This window comes from Salvelinus alpinus, chromosome 2, assembly GCF_045679555.1.
Source record: "Salvelinus alpinus chromosome 2, SLU_Salpinus.1, whole genome shotgun sequence".
NCBI classification, from domain to species: domain Eukaryota; kingdom Metazoa; phylum Chordata; class Actinopteri; order Salmoniformes; family Salmonidae; genus Salvelinus; species Salvelinus alpinus.
The window spans coordinates 71,436,679-71,457,918 of NC_092087.1; the positions used below are offsets into that span (position 1 = coordinate 71,436,679).

At 41.1% G+C, this 21,240-nt stretch overlaps 2 protein-coding genes across 4 annotated transcripts; one reads left to right on the top strand and one right to left on the bottom strand.

The window, feature by feature from the left end:
- Positions 1 to 375: 375 nt before the first annotated feature.
- On the bottom strand, positions 376 to 2,799 carry LOC139567639 (protein tyrosine phosphatase type IVA 1-like). The gene is made up of 5 exons (XM_071389024.1): positions 2,666 to 2,799; positions 2,362 to 2,454; positions 2,108 to 2,238; positions 1,778 to 1,852; positions 376 to 1,485 (listed from the first exon to the last, which is right to left on the bottom strand). The coding sequence occupies exons 1-5, from the start codon at positions 2,768 to 2,770 to the stop codon at positions 1,368 to 1,370; spliced, it is 522 nt and encodes a 173-aa protein (XP_071245125.1). The 5' UTR covers positions 2,771 to 2,799; the 3' UTR covers positions 376 to 1,367.
- A 1,098-nt stretch (positions 2,800 to 3,897) lies between these two features.
- On the top strand, positions 3,898 to 21,174 carry LOC139567636 (lengsin-like). 3 transcript variants are annotated; one of them, XM_071389019.1, is made up of 4 exons: positions 3,898 to 4,038; positions 18,540 to 19,212; positions 19,355 to 19,521; positions 19,685 to 21,174. In XM_071389019.1, the coding sequence occupies exons 2-4, from the start codon at positions 18,582 to 18,584 to the stop codon at positions 20,897 to 20,899; spliced, it is 2,013 nt and encodes a 670-aa protein (XP_071245120.1). In that variant the 5' UTR covers positions 3,898 to 4,038; positions 18,540 to 18,581; the 3' UTR covers positions 20,900 to 21,174. The 3 variants fall into 3 exon arrangements, with proteins under 3 accessions (XP_071245120.1, XP_071245118.1, XP_071245117.1); XM_071389017.1 differs by lacking the exon at positions 3,898 to 4,038 and adding an exon at positions 17,536 to 18,331; XM_071389016.1 differs by lacking the exon at positions 3,898 to 4,038 and adding an exon at positions 17,536 to 18,167.
- The last annotated feature ends 66 nt before the right edge of the window (positions 21,175 to 21,240 follow it).

Below are 21,240 nucleotides of genomic sequence, written 5' to 3' on the forward strand. Positions count from 1 at the left end.
TATGTGTCACTAAATGTATTAAACTTACATGATCAGTTTCAAGCCGTTTCCTGTGGGAAAACCTCTCCCGTGACTCCGCACGGCTTGTTTTTTGGGGATATTCTGGCATAATTATTTCATTAGCTGAATTGGTTTCTCATGATCTTCTATGAAACAGTATGTAATCTTCCTCTTTCTCTGCCACGGTACCAGTCAGCAGTCCCATAGACAGATCTGACTCTTTGTTAGTGCCAATGCTGGTACTACAGGCAGAACAAGCCCACTGGGACAATCCATTAAACTAAACAAGGCCAATGTAAAACAAGTAAGGCATTATAGGCCTTCACTAATGGGAGTACAATAGGATATTAAAGTGCATTAAATGCCATTCAAAACCAAGTTTTCAGTGTATCATTTTAATGTACTCTCACAAGTTGGTGAACAGTTACAATTTGTCGCTCACGGTACTAAAACACACATCCATTGATAGTATAAATAGCCAACCTAATAATACACATTTTCAAATACATAAATCATCAAGTATCCAAGTATTAAGTTACGCACATCAAAATAAAAAGGCATACAAAATATCGCAGACGTTGAAGTCCAGTTTCAAAGCGAAAAACACAAATCACATTTCGGACATGGCAGTAATTAATCAACAAGGTTTGATAAGAGAAAATAAAAAAATAAAAGGTCCCAGACTTTCAATAAACAAATATTGCAACAATTAAGCATTTCATATTAAAAATAGTTACTGAAAGGACTTAAGTGTGTAGACGTCCTGCACAAGACAAAGGCAACATTCTTTTGTTCCAAGTAAAAAAATGAAACACCTTTTCTAATGTAGTGGATGACAAACCCACTCGATTGCCTTTTTGTTCCATTTTAATTGTAAGGCATTTCAAGTTTTAACCATGTGGAGGAAGGCATACATCTTTCTATTCAGTATTGAACTGAATCATAAAATTTAAAGGGATACCTAACTACTCATGTTAAATCATCGTTACAGTACTTTTTAAAATATTTTTTTTAAGTAATAAGCACCCTTGCCAATTAAAACCTTGGGATGTGTTCAACATGTATAAACCAACATCTGGGGGTTCACAAAATTACTTCACTAGCTGTGCTCCTTTCCAATTCGAAGGACACACATAGAGAACACTCACTCACTGTCACTTGTTCACAAACTAACCTCTTTTTTGACACTTGACATTTTTTAATTGAGAAGGGAAAACTTGAATTATTCGAGAATGAATTTCCAATGGAAATACTTCAACACAATGGATTTACTAAGAAAAAAACAAGCCTGCCAGGTAGATAAGATAAAGAAATTAATGTATTTTATAGGGGCATTGTTGGCATGGACTATGAGTTAGTTGGCTTTACTACTGGATGCAGCAGTTGTTGCGGTGGCCGTTGGAGTCTTTGAAGCGCAGGCGCATCTTTGGACGATACTTCTCCAGGTAGAAAAGCTGCTTGCTGTTGAACGCTCCGCGACGCTTCCTGTTACGAGAGAAAGTACATTGTCATTTCACATCATCTAAATTGCAGGTCAGTGATATTAATTCAAAACAGTGGGTTGTATAGACTAGCCTCCCCTTTTGAATGAAATATTACCCACTGTTACAATGTACTTACACTGTACTAAGGGTTAAGGTACACATAATGCAATTTCAACTTCTCAATTGCAGCTCAGTCCGATTATTTCAAAACAATGCGTTTTAGCCTCCATTTTAAGATGCTGCAGCTACAGTATATAGAGATCTACATGAAGGTGTATTTGCATCAGACTTACTGCCGGATGAACTGGACAGCATCTTCGTACTTCATCCCACATTCAATCAAAGCCAGGGCAACCATGACAGGGGCTCTAGGAGTACAACACAAAAAAAACATTGGTAAATACTCAGAAGAAAAGTTGACAAAAGGCAGTTAGGGTTAGGGTACTATGGGACTTTTTAATACTGTGTATTATGGCTAATTGTTTTTGGGCATTCTTATCAAAGAACTAGCATCATCAATCTAACACAATTCTGAATATAAATACTTATTACATGTTTAAAATCCTTGTTAGATGATTATACATGTTTCTATACTAAGAGGGGAAATAAGAACACTAGTTTACCTCCCCAGGCCAGCTACACAGTGGACAGCAATGCAGCAACCAGGCTCCTCCCTAAACTTAGTCTTCAGGAGGTTCAACCAATCATCAACAATCTGGTTAGAGGGAGGAGCTCCATCATCAAAAGCCCAATCCTATTGGTGGAGGGGGAAATTAGTTCATCTGCCCTCTTTCTCAGAAACCAAAACAAAGATGGTAGTAACATGGTAGTAAATAAGTTCTGCATTGGAGATGTAAACAGTGATGTTGAAGCTTACCAGAACCTGTATTTCCTCTTTCCCCACCAAGGTGGAATCATAGGTGGCCTCACATACTCTCACAACGGTGGTCACGCCATACTTCTTCAGTTCCTGTAGAAGAATGTACTTTTATTTTCATATGATCTGCAACATATTCCATTGTACATTTGACATACTACACAGGGAAACATTTATATTTTCTAAACAGACCCTTTATACTATGGAAGAGAGGGACTACCTATGAGAATCCAGAACATTCATTATGTTTTATAACAGAATTCATTTCTGATATCATCACTGTGTTAATGATGTGAGGGCTCACCTCAATGAATTTATTCAAGGTGGCATTGGTTGGATTGTGGGTAATGAGGAACCTCATGTTTTTGTAGGTGATCTCCACAGGGGCAGGTCGGTTCATACGCGCCATGGTGACAGACGAAAAAACGAGATCTTCCACAAAACAATCTAACAAAAACACTTATTTAGAGGGAGAGGGAATATCAACAAAATGTCAAACTATATTCCCGCAATAAAAATACACCGTGACCAGTGGGCTAAAGAAGGCTATGGGGCGAAAGGAGGTCGGATTTGGCAGAAAAAAGGGTGTGGACAACCAAAATCAAACCCCTTCTCCTTTGGGAAACAAGACAGGTTCCCCCTTGATTCTGACCAGGCAGAAGCCAACGAGGGCAGTGTGCAGCAGGTAGAGTTACCCCATCCAGGCTCGTTCTGCTGGTAGGTTAGGAGGTGTCCTCGATCCTGCCAACGTTTCAGATCCTCCTCCTGTGGGTCCAATGTATTCGGAGAGGAGGTGAGTTCTGCTGTTCACTCGTCTGCATAGGCAGCTGCGTGCTGTGCCTGGCAGTAGTCCCCACTGCCCTTCAGAAACTCCATAAATGTGTGACCCAGAACACCACAGAACTGCTGCAAGAGACAAGACGGGGAGGAGAAGGGAGTAAGATATAAGGCCTCTAAACTCAAGGGGGAACTGGCTAAAACAATTGAAAAAGAAAAGGTTATGGAAACACATAACTGCTGCTCTCTTTCAGTCCAGATCTGGTCTAACCATAGGTCTAATTTTATGGGTCTAACACGACTGCCAATGTGTGAAGGATGGATGTAGCTTACTAAGGCCTACGTAGGTCACAGCTCAACTCTCTACATATTCTTTTTCTTTATAATTGCATACAAAAAGCAGTAATATCTACATATTAGGCATACTATATGCCTCGTTGACAGAAGGAAAGATTTGTTAGAATTTCAGCAAAGCTATTTTTGACACAAGCCATGTATAATTCCCTTAGCCCTAAGCATTGTATATGTTTTTCTCTGGCTGGTGCTCCAAATACTGTCTAAGAAGCTTGAAGTATGGATAGTTAATCCGATATTTTCCGGCTGGAAAATTATGTTTTGTTCTGAACATTAGAGCCAAATTGGACATTTAATTAAGAGACAATACAATGACGTCAAACCTAGACGTCTGTCCAACGACAAAACCCAAACAAACCGAAATTTACATAAGTATGATGAAAGAGGATTTCTATAAAACTGTCCTTTGTGAGGGCAGACTCGGCGCCATCACCGGTATAGAGGCCTCATAGCCGAGCACTTGTAAATGTCCATTGAGATAGAGAAACAAAATTTTGAATAGTGAGATATTTAGCGCCTCGTTTAAGTAAACTACAGTTAATTAAGGTAAGAATGATTATAGAAACTGTCAATGATATTGCTGATAAGTTCATAAGAAAAATGCGTAAATTTTATACGACGGTAATAGCTACGTCAAATGCTTCTCAAAGGCGCTCCAAAGGCAACCCACCACCTCGTTGAACTCGAATAAAATGTCAAGCTAACGGCAAAGCCTATTTAATTTCGCATACACCTTTAACATACCGTTAATCACAGGAAAAACTCACATGTATCAATTTCACAAAGACAACAAAGCATGTGTCGAAGAGGCCCGAGATTTAACATTTGAAAAATTGAAGACCAGTTGATACAGAATTACAACACGAGTAGCTACAATGTAACAAAATATTGTTATATGAAAATTGACACTTACTGGGATATGCTTACTCATTGAAGATTGTAGCTTAATCATACAGCCGGTCCCTAAAAATAAGTAAATATATTAAATGGTTTTGCACCATGCAGTCTAGGCAATTCCTCCGTGCGGAGTCGGCGTCTACTCGACTAGTACGACGCAAGGCAAACGGGCAATCACTATTCAGAGCTCGAGCTCTCTTGAAACCCCACCCTAGAAAGCCTACAAACTGGGCATGTTCTCTGGGATCAAATTGTAGTCCTGCGCAAAAGAAGCCAACTCTTTATTCCGTTTTATTCACCTCTGTTTGAATACTTAAGGATTGCTGATTATTGACTATAAAGTGCTTATCATTTAGGGTTTACACTAGCTTTCACAGCCACAAAGTCAAAATAAGCTATTTTTTTGTTGCTTCTTGGTCTCAGTTTAAGGATTTGAGGGATAAGGAAGGTCCTGAACAGTCATTCTGAAAAGTACTTTTTATCTCAAGGCTAACTACCAGTAAGTTTGAAAAGACAGGCTGAGTGGGGGGGTTATATTCATGAGCTCGCCTTGACTGACAACTCTTTGAAACGCCAATGTCAAGCAACTTGGATGAATTGAGCAGTGTTGCAGTAAAATCATCTCAAGCAAATTTGGTGATACACAAATCAACAACATTGAAATTGCAACAATGCTGAAATGCATCGGAGATATCCATTTATATTATCCCATTTGGCATGTCTCTTGTGATGCGGTTCACAGCAGCACTGACGGATGTCTTGACTTGACAGCCGCGTCAGAGTTTTGAACAACCCTCACCCCCACCCTCACCCTCAACCCAGAGGCGCAACATCGCAAGACTTCTGGGAACACTTGCGAAGCAGACCAGGCCGGGGTTTGAGAAGTCAATGAGAGAAGGGAAAAATGTCTATTGGAGAAGCAGTTTCTGGCTATCTTCATACTGTACTGTCTTTTGTCTTTATGCTTGTGTGACCCTTCTGAATGTGGGTCAAAAGGGTCATAATGGTTTTTCGCCCCTGCCTCCCGGAGTTCTCCTTGCTAGCTAGCGGGACGCAGGGCGACACCGGTAGAGTGATCTTCGCTCCTGAATGCCGAACACCTGCCCTCACCGTCATTAACAGAACTGCGGTAAAACAGTGCCCAACAATGGAAATGCATTTGGCAGTTGATCTACTTCTGTTCTGTAAATGGCACTGTGTGCTCTTTTCGAAGGATGGATCCCAGTCTTTTCAGGTCTATGGGATACGGGGGATCGGGTTGGTCTGCCGGGCATTGGGATGACAACCCAACTCGGGGTGAGGAGGGCTTTTAGCGGGTGGAATAGTGGGGACCAATTGGAGGTTTACTTAGTAGAAATGCAAATATCATGGTACAGCTATATAGACACTCAATCATCATGTTACTTTTTAATGGTACGTTTACAAACATATATTTTGATAAATAGAATTGAAAGTTGTGTCTCATTATGGTAAGTGGTGAAATAAGTATAGCCAGTTACAATTGTAATGGCCTAGCAGATAATAAGAAAAGACGATCAGTATTTACCTGGCTAAAAGAGAAGGAATATTTCTCCCATGGGCAAAGAAATTCAAAAGCGGTGATGGTTTTAATTAACAGTAATTTTGATCCAAATGTGCAAATTGTCCAAACAGGTCATCAAGGTAGATGGATTTTTAAAAATATGTTATTGGACAATAAACAGATAAGGCTTATTAACCTATATGGTCCAAATAATATATCAAAGAATTTATCAACTCTACAAGCAATACTAGACTCTATTATTATGGTGGGAGATTTTAATACGGTCTTAAATACCTCTATGGACCGGAAAGGAAATCACACTACAAACTATCACCCTCAGGCACTTAAGGAAATCATGAATGTCATGGATATATTGGAATTAGTGGATATATGGAGACTTAAATACCCTGACCTAGTGAGATATACATGGCGGAGGCTTAATCAAGCTAGTCGTCTTGACTACTTTCTTATGCCATTCTATCTGGGACTAAAAGTTTAAAAAGTGTTGATAGGGGACAGAATGCGGTCGGATCATCACATAATTGGCATATATTTATTTTATTTATTTTACCAGGTAAGTTGACTGAGAACACATTCTCATTTGCAGCAACGACCTGGGGAATAGTTACAGGGGAGAGGAGGGGGATGAATGAGCCAATTATAAACTGGGGATTATTAGGTGACCAAGATGGTTTGAGGGCCAGATTGGGAATTTAGCCAGGACACCGGGGTTAACACCCCTACTCTTACGATAAGTGCCATGGGATCTTTAATGACCTCAGAGTCAGGACACCCGTTTAACGTCCCATCCGAAAGACGGCACCCTACACAGGGCAGTGTCCCCAATCACTGCCCTGGGGCATTGGGATATTTTTTAGACCAGAGGAAAGAGTGCCTCCTACTGGCCCTCCAACACCACTTTCAGCAGCATCTGGTCTCCCATCCAGGGACTGACCAGGACTGACCCTGCTTAGCTTCAGAAGCAAGCCAACAGTGGTATGCAGGGTGGTATGCTGCTGGCAATATATATATATATATATATATATATATATATTACTCTTACAGAATTTCCACGTGGGCGAGGATATTGGAAATTGAATCAAAGCCTACTAGATGATACATTGTTTAGAACTAGGACAGAAAAGTTTATAACTTACTTTTTCAGACATAACATAGGTACAGCAGATCCCCTTATTGTATGGGACACTTTTAAATGTGCCTATAGAGGACATGCAATTCAGTACTCATCTATAAAATAAGCAATTTAGATCAAAAGAGTCCATATTAACAAAGGAAATTGAAGGACTAACAGTACAGTTAGATAGCAATAAAAACTACCATAGAGGCACAGAATAAGTTAGAGGAAAAACAAAAGAAATTGAGGAACTTATTCAAGAAAGATCCAGTGTAATATATTATAAAAATTAAGTGAACTGGATGGAATATGGGGAAAAATGCACCAAATTCTTTTTCAATCTTCAATATAGAAATGCTACCAAAAAAATGTATTGAAACTTGTTACAAATGATGGAGTCACGCATGATTCACCGAATGATATTTTGAAAGAGGAGGAGTAAAGTACTTTAAGAATATGTTTTCCTTTCAGTCTCCTCCATCTCCACTAACTGCAACTAATTGTATGGATTATTTTCCTAATAATAATGTAAAATTAACATCTGTACAGAAAGACTCATGTGAAGGCCAAATTACAGAGGAGGAACTTCTTGATGCAATTAAAGCCTTTAAGGCTGGGAAAACTCCAGGGCTGGATGACATACCAGTGGAAGTATACAAAACATTTTTTGATATACTCAGAGGACCATTATTAGCATGTTTTAACCACTCCTATATAAATGGTAGATTATTAGACACACAACAAGAAGGTCTGATATCATTATTACTGAAACAGGACCCAAGTGGTATATACACTGCTCAAAAAAATAAAGGGAACACTAAAATAACACATCCTAGATCTGAATGAATGAAATATTCTTATTAAATATTTTTTTATTTTTTTTACATAGTTGAATGTGCTGACAACAAAATCACACAAAAATGATCAATGGAAATCAAATTTATCAACCCATGGAGGTCTGGATTTGGAGTCACACTCAAAATTAAAGTGGAAAACCACACTACAGGCTGATCCAACTTTGATGTAATGTCCTTAAAACAAGTCAAAATGAGGCTCAGTAGTGTGTGTGGCCTCCACGTGCCTGTATGACCTCCCTGCAACGCCTGGGCATGCTCCTAATGAGGTGGCGGATGGTCTCCTGAGGGATCTCCTCCCAGACCTGGACTAAAGCATCCGCCAACTCCTGGACAGTCTGTGGTGCAACGTGGCGTTGGTGGATGGAGCGAGACATGATGTCCCAGATGTGCTCAATTGGATTCAGGTCTGGGGAACGGGCGGGCCAGTCCATAGCATCAATGCCTTCCTCTTGCAGGAACTGCTGACACACTCCAGCCACATGAGGTCTAGCATTGTCTTGCATTAGGAGGAACCCAGGGCCAACCGCACCAGCATATGGTCTCACAAGGGGTCTGAGGATCTCATCTCGGTACCTAATGGCAGTCAGGCTACCTCTGGCGAGCACATGGAGGGCTGTGCGGCCCCCCAAAGAAATGCCACCCCACACCATGACTGACCCACCGCCAAACCGGTCATGCTGGAGGATGTTGCAGGCAGCAGAACGTTCTCCACGGCGTCTCCAGACTCTGTCACGTCTGTCACATGTGCTCATGTGCTCAGTGTGAACCTGCTTTCATCTGTGAAGAGCACAGGGCGCCAGTGGCGAATTTGCAAATCTTGGTGTTCTCTGGCAAATTCCAAACGTCCTGCACGGTGTTGGGCTGTAAGCACAACCCCCACCTGTGGACGTCGGGCCCTCATACCACCCTCATGGAGTCTGTTTCTGACCGTTTGAGCAGCCACATGCACATTTGTGGCCTGCTGGAGGTCATTTTGCAGGGCTCTGGCAGTGCTCCACCTGCTCCTCCTTGCACAAAGGCGGAGGTAGCGGTCCTGCTGCTGTGTTGTTGCCCTCCTACGGCCTCCTCCATGTCTCCTGATGTACTGGCCTGTCTCCTGGTAGCGCCTCCATGCTCTGGACACTACGCTGACAGACACAGCAAACCTTCTTGCCACAGCTCGCATTGATGTGCCATCCTGGATGAGCTGCACTACCTGAGCCACTTGTGTGGGTTGTAGACTCCGTCTCATGCTACCACTAGAGTGAGAGCACCGCCAGCATTCAAAAGTGACCAAAACATCAGCCAGGAAGCATAGGAACTGAGAAGTGGTCTGTGGGCACCACCTGCAGAACCACTCCTTTATTGGGGGTGTCTTGCCTATAATTTCCACCTTTTGTCTATTCCATTTGCACAACAGCATGTGAAATGTATTGTCAATCAGTGTTGCTTCCTAAGTGGACAGTTTGATTTCACAGAAGTGTGATTGACTTGGAGTTACATTGTGTTGTTTAAGTGTTCCCTTTATTTTTTGGAGCAGTGTATAAAGATCCAGTACATTTAAAAAAAAAATGGAGACCTCTTACACTTCAGTGTTGTGATGCAAAAATCCTAGCAAAATGCTTGGCGCATAGAATAAAAATTTTATTGTCAGATATTATTCATCCTAATCAGACAGGTTTTTTACATGGACGATACATTGGAGATAATATAAGACAAGTACTGGAAACAATAGAATACTATGGAATATCGGGGACACCAGGCCTGGTTTTCATAGCTGATTTTGAAAAGGCTTTTGATAAAGTACTTCTGGAGTTCATATATAAATGCCTAGAATATTTCAATTTTGGGAAATCTCTTATAAAATGGGTTGAAGTTATGTATAGTAACCCTAGGTGTAAAATAGTAAATAATGGCTACATCTCAGAAAGTTTTAAACTAACTAGAGGAGTAAAACAAGGTTGTCCACTATCGGCATATCTATTTATTATTGCCATCGAAATGTTAGCTGTTAAAATTAGATCAAACAATAATATTAAGGGATTAGAAATCCGTGGCTTAAAAACTAAGGTGTCATTGTACGCTGATGATTCATGTTTTCTTTTAAAACCACAATTAGAATCTCTCCACGGCCTCATAGAGGATCTAGATACTTTTGCTATCCTCTCTGGATATAAACCAAATTATGATATTACTATTGGATCACAAAAAAATGTAAATTTTACATTACTATGTAGTTTACCAATTAAATGGTCTGACGGAGATGTGTACATACTCGGTATACAAATCCCAAAAGAAAGAAATGATCTCACTCCAATACATTTTTTATAGAAAGTTAGCAAAAATAGATAAGATCTTGCTACCATGGAAAGGAAAATACCTGTCTATTTTTGGAAAAATCACCCTGATTAACTCTTTAGTCATATCACAGTTTACCTATTTGCTTATGGTTTTGCCTACACCTAGTGACCTGCTTTTTAAATTATATGAACAAAAGATATTCAATTTTATTTGGAACGGCAAGCCAGAAAAAATTAAAAGGGCCTAATTAAAAGGGCCTAAACGAATATGAATTCGGAGGGCAGAAATTATTAAATATTAAAGCATTAGACCTCTCACTAAAGGCATCAGTTATACAAAAGTTATACTTAAATCCAAACTGGTTCTCTAGTAAATTAGTAGGAATGTCTCATCCTACGTTCAAGAATGGCCTTTTCCCCTTTATTCAGATTACACCTGCTCACTTTCGGTTGTTTAAAAGGAAATCATTTCCAAAATATCGTTATTTTTTAAACAAGCCTTAGAAAGTTGTTTACAATTTCAGTTTAATCCACCTGAAAAGACAGAACAAATAATACAACAAATATTGTGGTTAAACTCAAATATACTAATTGATTTTTGAAATATACTCAAATATACTAATTGAAAAAACGTAATTTTCGAAGAAAAAAAAAAAAAAGGTATCCTTTTAGTGAATGATATCATAAATAGGACTGGTGGAGTTATGTCACACATGCAGCTAACACAAACATATGGAAATGTCTGCTCTACCCAAAATTACAACCAATTAATTGCAGCATTACCGCAAAAATGGAAGAGGCAAGTAGAAGGAGAAAAAAGTAAGAAACTTGTATGTCGGTCCTGTATTAACTTCTTATGGCTGGGGGCAGTATTGAGTAGCTTGGATGAATAAGGTGCCCAGAGTAAACTGCCTGCTACTCAGGCTCAGTTGCTAATATATGCATATAATTAGTAGATTTGGATAGAAAACACTCTGAAGTTTCTAAAACTGTTTGAATGATGTCTGTGAGTATAACAGAACTCATATGGCAGGCAAAAACCAGAGAAAAAATCCAACCAGGAAGTGGAAAATCTGAGGTTTGTAGGTTTGCCTATCCAATATACAGTGTCTATGTGGTCATATTGCACTTCCTAAGGCTTCCACTAGATGTCAACAGTCTTTAGAACCTTGTTTGATGCTTCTACTGTGAAGGATGGGGGAATGAGAGCTGAATGAGTCAGGGCTCTGCCAGAGTGGCATGAGCTGATCACGCGCGCTCACGTGAGAGTTAGCTCTGTTCCATTGCATTTCTACCGACAAAGGAATTCTCCGGTTGAAACATTATTGAAGATTTATGTTAAAAACATCCTAAAGATTGATTCTATACTTCGTTTGACATGTTTCTACAAACTGTAATATGACTTTTCGTCTGAACCTTCGCCTGGACTTGCCCGCGCGTCGTGAGTTTGGATTGTGTACTAAACGCGCGAACAAAAAGGAGGTATTTGGACATAAATGATGGACTTTATCGAACAAATCAAACATTTATTGTGGAACTGTGATTCCTGGGAGTGCATTCTGATGAAGATCATCAAAGGTAAGTGAATATTTATAATGTTATTTCTGACTTCTGTTGACTCCACAACATGGCGGATATCTGTATGGCGTGTTTTGTTGTCTGAGCACTGTACTCAGATTATTGCATGGTGTGCTTTTTCCGTAAAGTTTTTTTGAAATCTGACACAGCGGTTGCATTAAGAAAAAGTGGATCTAAAATTCCATGCATAACAGTTGTATCTTTTATCAATGTTTATTATGAGTATTTCTGTAAATTGATGTGGCTCTCTGCAAAATCACCGGATATTTTGGAACTACTGAACGCCAATGTAAACTGAGATTTTTGGATATAAATATGAACTTTATCGAACAAAACATACATGTATTGTGTAACATGAAGTCCTATGAGTGTCATCTAATGAAGATCATCAAATTAATTTTATCTCTATTTCTGCTTTTTGTGACTCTCTTTGGCTGGACAAATGGCTGTGTTTTTCTGTGACTAGGTACTGACCTAACATAATCGTTTGGTGTGCTTTTGTCGTAAAGCCTTTTTGAAATCGGACACTGTGGTGGGATTAACAACAAGTTTATCTTTAAAATGGTGTGAAATACTTGTATGTTTGAGGAATTTTAATTATGAGATTTCTGTTGTTTGAATTTGGCGCCCTGCACTTTCACTGGCTGTTGTCAAATCGATCCCGTTAACGGGATCTTATCCGATCTCAGCCATAAGAGGTTTTAAAGAACATAAATGGTTAAAGAAAAGTGTGATAAATAAAAACATATACGAATTTAATTTAAGGACCAAAAAACTGACAGCTGTGCCATATAAATTGCAAAATAGTTGGGAAGAGATTTTCGATGTACCCATTCCATGGCACATGGTTTATGAATTGATACGCAAAACTACGCCGGATTCAAAATGTCCAATTTTTCAATTTAAATTACTATACAAACTTCTTGCAACCAATAGAATGTTATATATATACAATACAATCTTCCCAGCTCTGCAGATTTTGCTGTGAGGAGGCAGAGTCATTAGATAATTTATTTTGGTATTGTCCATATGTAACTCGTTTTTGGTCACAGGTCCAGGAATGGCTGAAGAATTGCAACATTTGCCTAGAACTAACGCTGCTGTAACGGCTTTCTTCCTGCGCTGAAGGAGAGGACCAAAGTGCAGCGCGGCTAGTGTTCAACATGTTTAATAAAGCACAAGTGAACACTACAAACAACAAACAAAATAACAAACCGTGAAAGCCGAGACAGTCCTATCTGGTGCAGAACACAAACACAGAGACAGGAAACAAACACCCACAAAATCCCAACACAAAACAAGCCTCCTATATATGATTCTCAATCAGGGACAACGATTACCATCTGCCTCTGATTGAGAACCATATTAGGCTGGACATAGAAACAGACAAACTAGACACACAACATAGAATTCCCACCCAGCTCACGTCCTGACCAACACTAAACAAGCAAAACACATAATAACTCTGGTCAGGACGTTACAGCTGCAGATAGCAATACTGGGTGATTTGAAAAGCCATAGTCAATCAATCAATAATATAATAATTATTTTAGCAAAAAAAAAAATCTTTAAGTTACAATCTGTAGAAGCTATGAGAATAGAAAGGTTCAGTACTTTTGTGAAGCATCAAAGCACAGTTGAAAAATATATGGCAAATAGAAATCCAAAATGGATGATGTTGAGAGATATATGGGAAGGGTTGAATGGAGCTGAAGGGTGAGACTAATATCAAGATAACCAATGTAAAACATACGGGGTCTGTAAAATGTATATAGGTTCAGAAATGTTGTGAAATAGCACAGTTACAAATAGAAACCAAACTGGATGGACATCAGAAATAGAGGAAGGACTAAAAACAAAAAATATAACTATTGTAAAATAGATTGTGTCTGTAAAATGTGTATAAGATGTATAAACTGAAGGTAGAAGCCTAAGTGTTTATTAGTTTACTCCAATTTGGGGAAGGGTGGTAGGGTTTGCGGGGAATAATAAAGGTATATTCTTAAAAAAGTATAAATGTCTATATAGGTATGTGTATGTATATATGTGTATATGTATGCATATGTGTATGTACAGTGGGGAGAACAAGTATTTGATACACTGCCGATTTTGCAGGTTTTCCTACTTACAAAGCATGTAGAGGTCTGTAATTTTTATCATAGGTACACTTCAACTATGAGAGACGGAATCTAAAACAAAAATCCAGAAAATCACATTGTATGATTTTTAAGTAATTAATTTGCATTTTATTGCATGACATAAGTATTTGATACATCAGAAAAGCAGAACTTAATATTTGGTACAGAAACCTTTGTTTGCAATTACAGAGATCACACGTTTCCTGTAGTTCTTGACTAGGTTTGCACACACTGCAGCAGGGATTTTGGCCCACTCCTCCCTACAGATCTTCTCCAGATCCTTCAGGTTTCGGGGCTGTCGCTGGGCAATACGGACTTTCAGCTCCCTCCAAAGATTTTCTATTGGGTTCAGGTCTGGAGACTGGCTAGGCCACTCCAGGACCTTGAGATGCTTCTTACGGAGCCACTCCTTAGTTGCCATGGCTGTGTGCTTCGTGTCGTTGTCATGCTGGAAGACCCAGCCACGACCCATCTTCAATGCTCTTACTGAGGGAAGGAGGTTGTTGGCCAAGATCTCGCGATACATGGCCCCATCCATCGTCCCCTCAATACGGTGCAGTCGTCCTGTCCCCTTTGCAGAAAAGCATCCCCAAAGAATGATGTTTCCACCTCCATGCTTCACGGTTGGGATGGTGTTCTTGGGGTTGTACTCATACTTCTTCTTCCTCCAAACACGGCGAGTGGAGTTAGACCAAAAAGCTCTATTTTTGTCTCATCAGACCACATGACCTTCTCCCATTCCTCCTCTGGATCATCCAGATGGTCATTGGCAAACTTCAGACAGGCCTGGACATGCACTGGCTTAAGCAGGGGGACCTTGCGTGCGCTGCAGGATTTTAATCCATGACGGCGTAGTGTGTTACTAATGGTTTTCTTTGAGACTGTGGTCCCAGCTCTCTTCAGGTCATTGACCAGGTCCTGCCGTGTAGTTCTGGGCTGATCCCTCACCTTCCTCATGATCATTGATGCCCCACGAGGTGAAATCTTGCATGGAGCCCCAGACCGAGGGTGATTGACCGTCATCTTGAACTTCTTCCATTTTCTAATAATTGCGCCAACAGTTGTTTCCTTCTCACCAAGCTGCTTGCCTATTGTCCTGTAGCCCATCCCAGCCTTGTGCAGGTCTACAATTTTATCCCTGATGTCCTTACACAGCTCTCTGGTCTTGGCCATTGTGGAGAGGTTGGAATCTGTTTGATTGAGTGTGTGGACAGGTGTCTTTTATACAGGTAACGAGTTCAAACAGGTGCAGTTAATACAGGTAATGAGTGGAGAACAGGAGGGCTTCTTAAAGAAAAACTAACAGGTCTGTGAGAGCCGGAATTCTTACTGGTTGGTAGGTGATCAAATACTTATGTCATGCAATAAAATGCAAATTAATTATTTAAAAATCATACAATGTGATTTTCTGGATGTTTTAGATTCCGTCTCTCACAGTTGAAGTGTACCTATGATAAAAATTACAGACCTCTACATGCTTTGTAAGTAGGAAAACCTGCAAAATCGGCAGTGTATCAAATACTTGTTCTCCCCACTGTATATGGATATATATATTTATCCCAAAAATATATGGGGGATTGGAAATGATGCAGACAATTACATTGATGGAAGCAACAATCTTTCCGCAATATTAAGCTGATCCACCCCTTAATTATAATTTTTTTAAACAGTGCCCAACACGCGGGTGAAAGACACTGTCTACCGGTCGCCCCCGCCTCCCGCCTGCTGTGTTCCGGAGAAACTCGTGCCTCACAAGTGGGGGCGAAGGACACTATCTACCGTAGCTACAACCTGGCCTCAGAGCATTTCTTATTACTTTGAACATGAATCCGGGACACTCCTTTTAGTATGAAATGTTACATTTCGTATGGTATGTATTAATTTGTGGATGTCCATCATCCATTTAGTATGATATGTTACGAATTACAATTCGTATGATATGTTACGAATTTGCAAAAACGTACAATATGTTACGAAGAGACCCCCCCCCCAAAAAAACTAGAATAGTCCTAACTAAGCAAAATTACGTTGAAAAGACGTGTAAAATATGTATTTTCCAGACGTTAAGGTTTGGTTTAATTTAGGTTCTTAATGAGAGGTGAAGATACATATTTTCTATACATTTAAAATACATATTTTCCGGGACATTGAAAGGCATCTTTTGCGGACGTTGGAAAAAATACGTATTTTCAGTTCTGAATGAAAGTTGACAATACACATTTTCCAGACATTGAAAATATGTATTTTCCCGATGTTGAAATCAGCCTCAATATTGGTTTTGAATGAAAGTTGAAAATATTTAGTTTATATTTGATTTAACCTTTATTTAACTAGGCAAGTCCGTTAAGAAAAATTCTTATTTACAATGACGGCCTACACCGGCCAAACCTGGACAACGCTGGGCCATTTGTGCGCTGCCCTATGGGACTCCCAATCACTGTCAGTTGTGATACAGCCTGGATTCGAACCAGGGTGTCCGTAGTGACGCCTCAAACACTGAGATGCAGTGCCTTAGACCACTGTGCCACTCGGCGCTTGGGCCGGTCCAGACTGGACAAAATCTGAAGCAAACATAGACGTCTATGATTGGACCAAATTTGGTCTGGACCGGACCAAAAATCTATGTCCGTAGACATTGAAATTAAGGTCGGTCTCGACCGCACCAAATCGGAACCAAACATAGACGCCTATGATTGGTTCAGATTTGGTCCACACCGGACCAAAAACCAATGTCCGTGGATGTGGAAATCAAGGCCGGTCAGGACTGCACCAAAGAAAACGGCCAAAAGGCATCGGCATCAGTCCGAGCTTACATGAGATGTAGCCTACAGTGTTGCCAGAAATCAAATGTTTATGTATGCTCATCTATGTGGTAAGCCTACCGTTTGTAAAACACCAAAAAAAGACGTCCGGTCCGGACAATTTACGGATAGAAACTTGAAACCTCTGATCATGACAATAGGTTGAAACTCCAGGATGACAGTTGTGATTGTCCATTCCATATTGTCCATTTTACTTTGACATGTCCTGTTTTTGGGATATGTTGCTTGTTAACATGACAGTGCATTTTTTGGGGGGGATGTTGCCTCTTTTAAAATGGGGGTCAATAGGAAATAATGTTGGTTTTCCCCAATTTGTGGGCGTGGTCGAGGGGAATTCCTTATTATTACTTGAATGCCGACTGAGACAAAAGCTTAAAAATTAACGAATAGAAGTATAAAGAGGGTTTCCTGCAGATGCAGGAATGCCTACATGCAGGAACACCCCGCTTTGCGGGCTGGAATAGCACCCTTCTCATAGAAGCTAGTGACGAACATCGTTTAGGCCCTATTAGACATATGTGGCAACAAATAGGCTATTCTTTCAAAAGTTGAGTGACCGGAATTCTACACATCATGATGCACACATCTTAGCAGGTAAAATGCACTATTTTTTAGGTATTTATAAGTAGGCTATAGCTAGGCTATGCTGTATTGCAGTCTATATTACTTTAAAAAAAATAATCTTATTAGGTATTTCAGTGAAAAGTATTTTATGATATAATATAGTTGTATAGTTGTTCTTAATAATATTGTAATAAAGTTGTTATCAAGTTGTTACAGTGTTCTGGATGAGCACTAAATTCAATCTAGGTCCTATGCCAATGTTGCACAAGTTAATCTAAATATAAACTAATCTCACTATAGAAAAAATATATTTATTATAGAAAAGAGAGCATATTTGGTTCCAGTCTTGATATAAAGGTTTTGTGAAGCCATATCAAACCTAGTTTTATTTCATACAGACTGTAGCCTAGTTCTTTACCATAAAATAGTTTATATCAGCAAAAAGTTAGCGTTACAACATCTATTGTAGATGCCTGATAAACATGTTAATGTTTCTCAGTACTTTTGAACTAAATGCATCTTTCTAGAAACTGCCTGAATGTCATGATTGGAGGCACAAACAAAATAGCTGAGCTGTGTGTTTTTGTCTCCACCTCCCTTTGCATTGACACAAAGGGGGATATTGAATCGTGGATGTTAATAGCCAGTGGGGTGAAAGCAGAAGTGTTTCAGTCTCTACCAGTTGTCAGTGGATACCAGTGTCCAACAGGAGTGCCCATGGGTGCGTTGAGAGAATTTTCCAATCCATCACCATTGTGCCAATTGTCCATAAAAGAAATGTGCGAGCATAGCTCTGGTTTCAAATGAAGGCACTCAAATCTCAGGTCAAAACTCACAAATGAGTATAAAAGGAATGCATGACTCAGAGGATCTCGTTCTCGAGGTAACATCTCTAGCTCTTTTACATTTTTTAGACCTGTAAATCCCAGTATGGTGTTTTGGATTTGGACACAACGTTGTTGTTGTTGTTTCTTTTTACCCGTGAATGGTAACTGAATTGAAGAAACTTAAAAGACATCACTATTCCATAATCTGAAAAAGAAAATGGTAAAAAAAAAATATATATTTTTCCATCCCTTTTGTTTTAATATGGTGTAACAAATGCATTGTTAATTTAACTGTAATCTATTTGTTGTAAGTATTAAAATGTATATATATATTAATAAATATATATGTTTATTAATAACTATATAATAAATATATGAAAAGTACTTTAAAATACTGTATATTTTTGGTGTTTGTGTGGTGTTTCCAGGAGGGCTCAATTAGGCTCAGAGACCAGGTAGATGGCAGTGGAATGAGCCTGGGCAAGAAGAAGGGGGTGAAGGTGAGTGGGAAACATGTGGCCCCAGTGGACTGGGACAGAGGGGGGCCGTCCATAGTCCACCACTCCGACTACGTGAGCAGCCCCAGACCCTCAGAAAGCAACCCCACCATCATCTCTATCGGCCCCTCTCCCCACTCCCACAGGCCCTCTATGTCTCCAGAGAGGGCTCGGCCCAGGCAGGATGAGGGCCCCCCCTCCAGGGTGGAGTGGTCCAGAGAGGGTTGCACCTACAGCCCAAAGGGCGAGGTGGGGGTCTCCAGACAGACCATGGATGAGTTGAAGAGTATCCTGAAGGATAGTTCCATGCTTGGTGCCCGGGGGAAGGAGGAGGGGGGGCGTCCTGGGAGCCCAGCCCCTTACACCTACCTGCATGGGACCAACAGGGGAGATGGACGGCCGGAGTCCCAGTCCTCCTTCACCACTTTCAAGCCCCACTCTGATGCTTCCAGGAGGGTGTCCACCAGGTCCAGGGACAGCAGCTCCATCCAGCTTGGCTCCGGTATGGACTCGTCAACCTCACACAGGTCAGATGTGACTGGAGCAAACAGGCAATCCGAAGTACGGTCGTCCACGTTTGAGAGCAGCAGTGCCAACTGTGGAGGTTAGTCTGGTTTTGGATTAGATTTATCAAAAAGCTTATATTCTTATTTTGTATAAACTTGTAGCTAGTAAAGTAGTTCCATCACAAGCGACTATCTTTTTTTTACAGACATGATAGTTGCTTTTGGCTCTTTTTCTCATAGATAACAGTAAAGACAACATGGATAAGTCTGGGACTCGGAGCTTTGTCTCCACCATGGAGCACATCAAGCAGCAGATTGCCCGGGAGAATATCAACTTTGTCCGCTTCGAGGCCACAGATCTCCATGGGGTCTCCAGGTCTAAGACAGTGCCAGTCCGCTTCTTTCATGTAATCATCTCACACACAGTACACAGACATCCTGAAACGTACTAGCTATAGTGTATTGAGACAACCCACAATATTATAATGCTATTTGTTTAAATGGTTGCTCAATGGTTATGCTTGCCTACAGGAAAGGTCCCATGATGTAAACCTTTTTTTATCTTTACAGGAGAAAGCAGTATACGGGGTGCCGATGCCAAGAAGCTACCTAGAGCTGACCCTGAGCCCTAAGAGCTGTGAGGTGGACCACGCCAACAACCCTGCCAACTTCAGTAGCGACGTGCTGCTTATCCCAGACCTGTCGACCTTCAGGGTGCTGCCCTGGGCAGAGCAGACGGCCCGGGTCATCTGTGACCCCTGCATGATAACCGGCAGCCCCCTGCGCACCGCACCCCGTCTCATCGCCAAGCAGCTGATGGGGCAGCTCCAGAGCATGGGTTTCTCCCTGTACTCCTCCTTCACCTACGAGTGCTGTGTCCTGGGCGCGCCCGACAGGGTGGGCCCCAAGAGCATGCTGTTCCCTGCCACCACCCTGGCCAGCAACCACGACCTGCCCTTCTTCCAGCAGCTGGTGAATGGGATGTACTGCATGGGGGCCGACGTGGACAGTTTGGCCTCAGCCATGGTGCCCGGTCAGATGGAGATCAACTTGAGGCCGGAGTTCGGCATCGCGGCCGCCGACACCGCCTTCACGTTTCGTACCGGCATCAAAGAGATGGCGAGGAAATACAGCTACATCGCCAGCTTCTTCACCGACGACAGCCTGTACAACGCCGGGGTGCTTTCCCACTCTCTCTGGGACGCCAACAGCCACCGTAGTCTCTTCCACACCGGGGACCACGGCACAGGGGAGCTGTCGGAGATTGGCAGGAAGTGGCTTGCGGGGCTCTTGAGCCACTCGGCCGCCCTGAGCTGCCTGCTCTCCCCTGGGCTGGGCTGCCGCAGCCACATCGCCAAGAAGGTTAAAGACCCCAAGCACAACGTGCTTTACGCCACCTATGGCTACAACGACAACAGCAGCGCCTTCAATGTAAAATGCCACGGCGGGCGGGAGACGCATATCGACAACAAGCTGGGCTCGGCCATGGCTAACCCATACGTGGTGCTGGCGGCCACCGTGGCGGCAGGACTGGACGGTATCAAACGCAACCTGGCGGCTGAGACAGGTCTGACCAGGGCCTCCACCCACACCCAGCTGGGGAAACAGCAGTTTGCCATCCCTGTGAAGCTGGAGGACGCTCTGGTGGCTTTGAGCGAAGACCATGTGATTCGCGGAGCGCTGGGAGAACCATTTGTGCAGTATTTTATTGCTCTGAAGCAATTTGAGATTGAGACTGAAGAATTGGATACAGAGAGAAACAAATGTCTGGAATATTTCATATAGAAGTACTCAATATTGTACACTCAGATTCCTGTTAAACAAATGGATTGATTGAATTCAGACAATGCTTTCTTTCTTTCATTATATATATATTTATTTTTCCATATTTGACAGAAAACAATAAAAACATGATTGAAATATCAACATCTGTGTGCAGGGCCCAAATGAATTGAAAATGAATTATCACATTTAAAAGAGAGTAGGAAACATCTGGTGTTTGGGTCGTGAATGATGATGCCTTACAGTAGATAGCTGTCAGCATGGTACACAAACATAAATAACATTCTCAAACCATTACAGTGCTATGGGAAAATGTATGAAAGGAAACTGGCCACTTTACACTG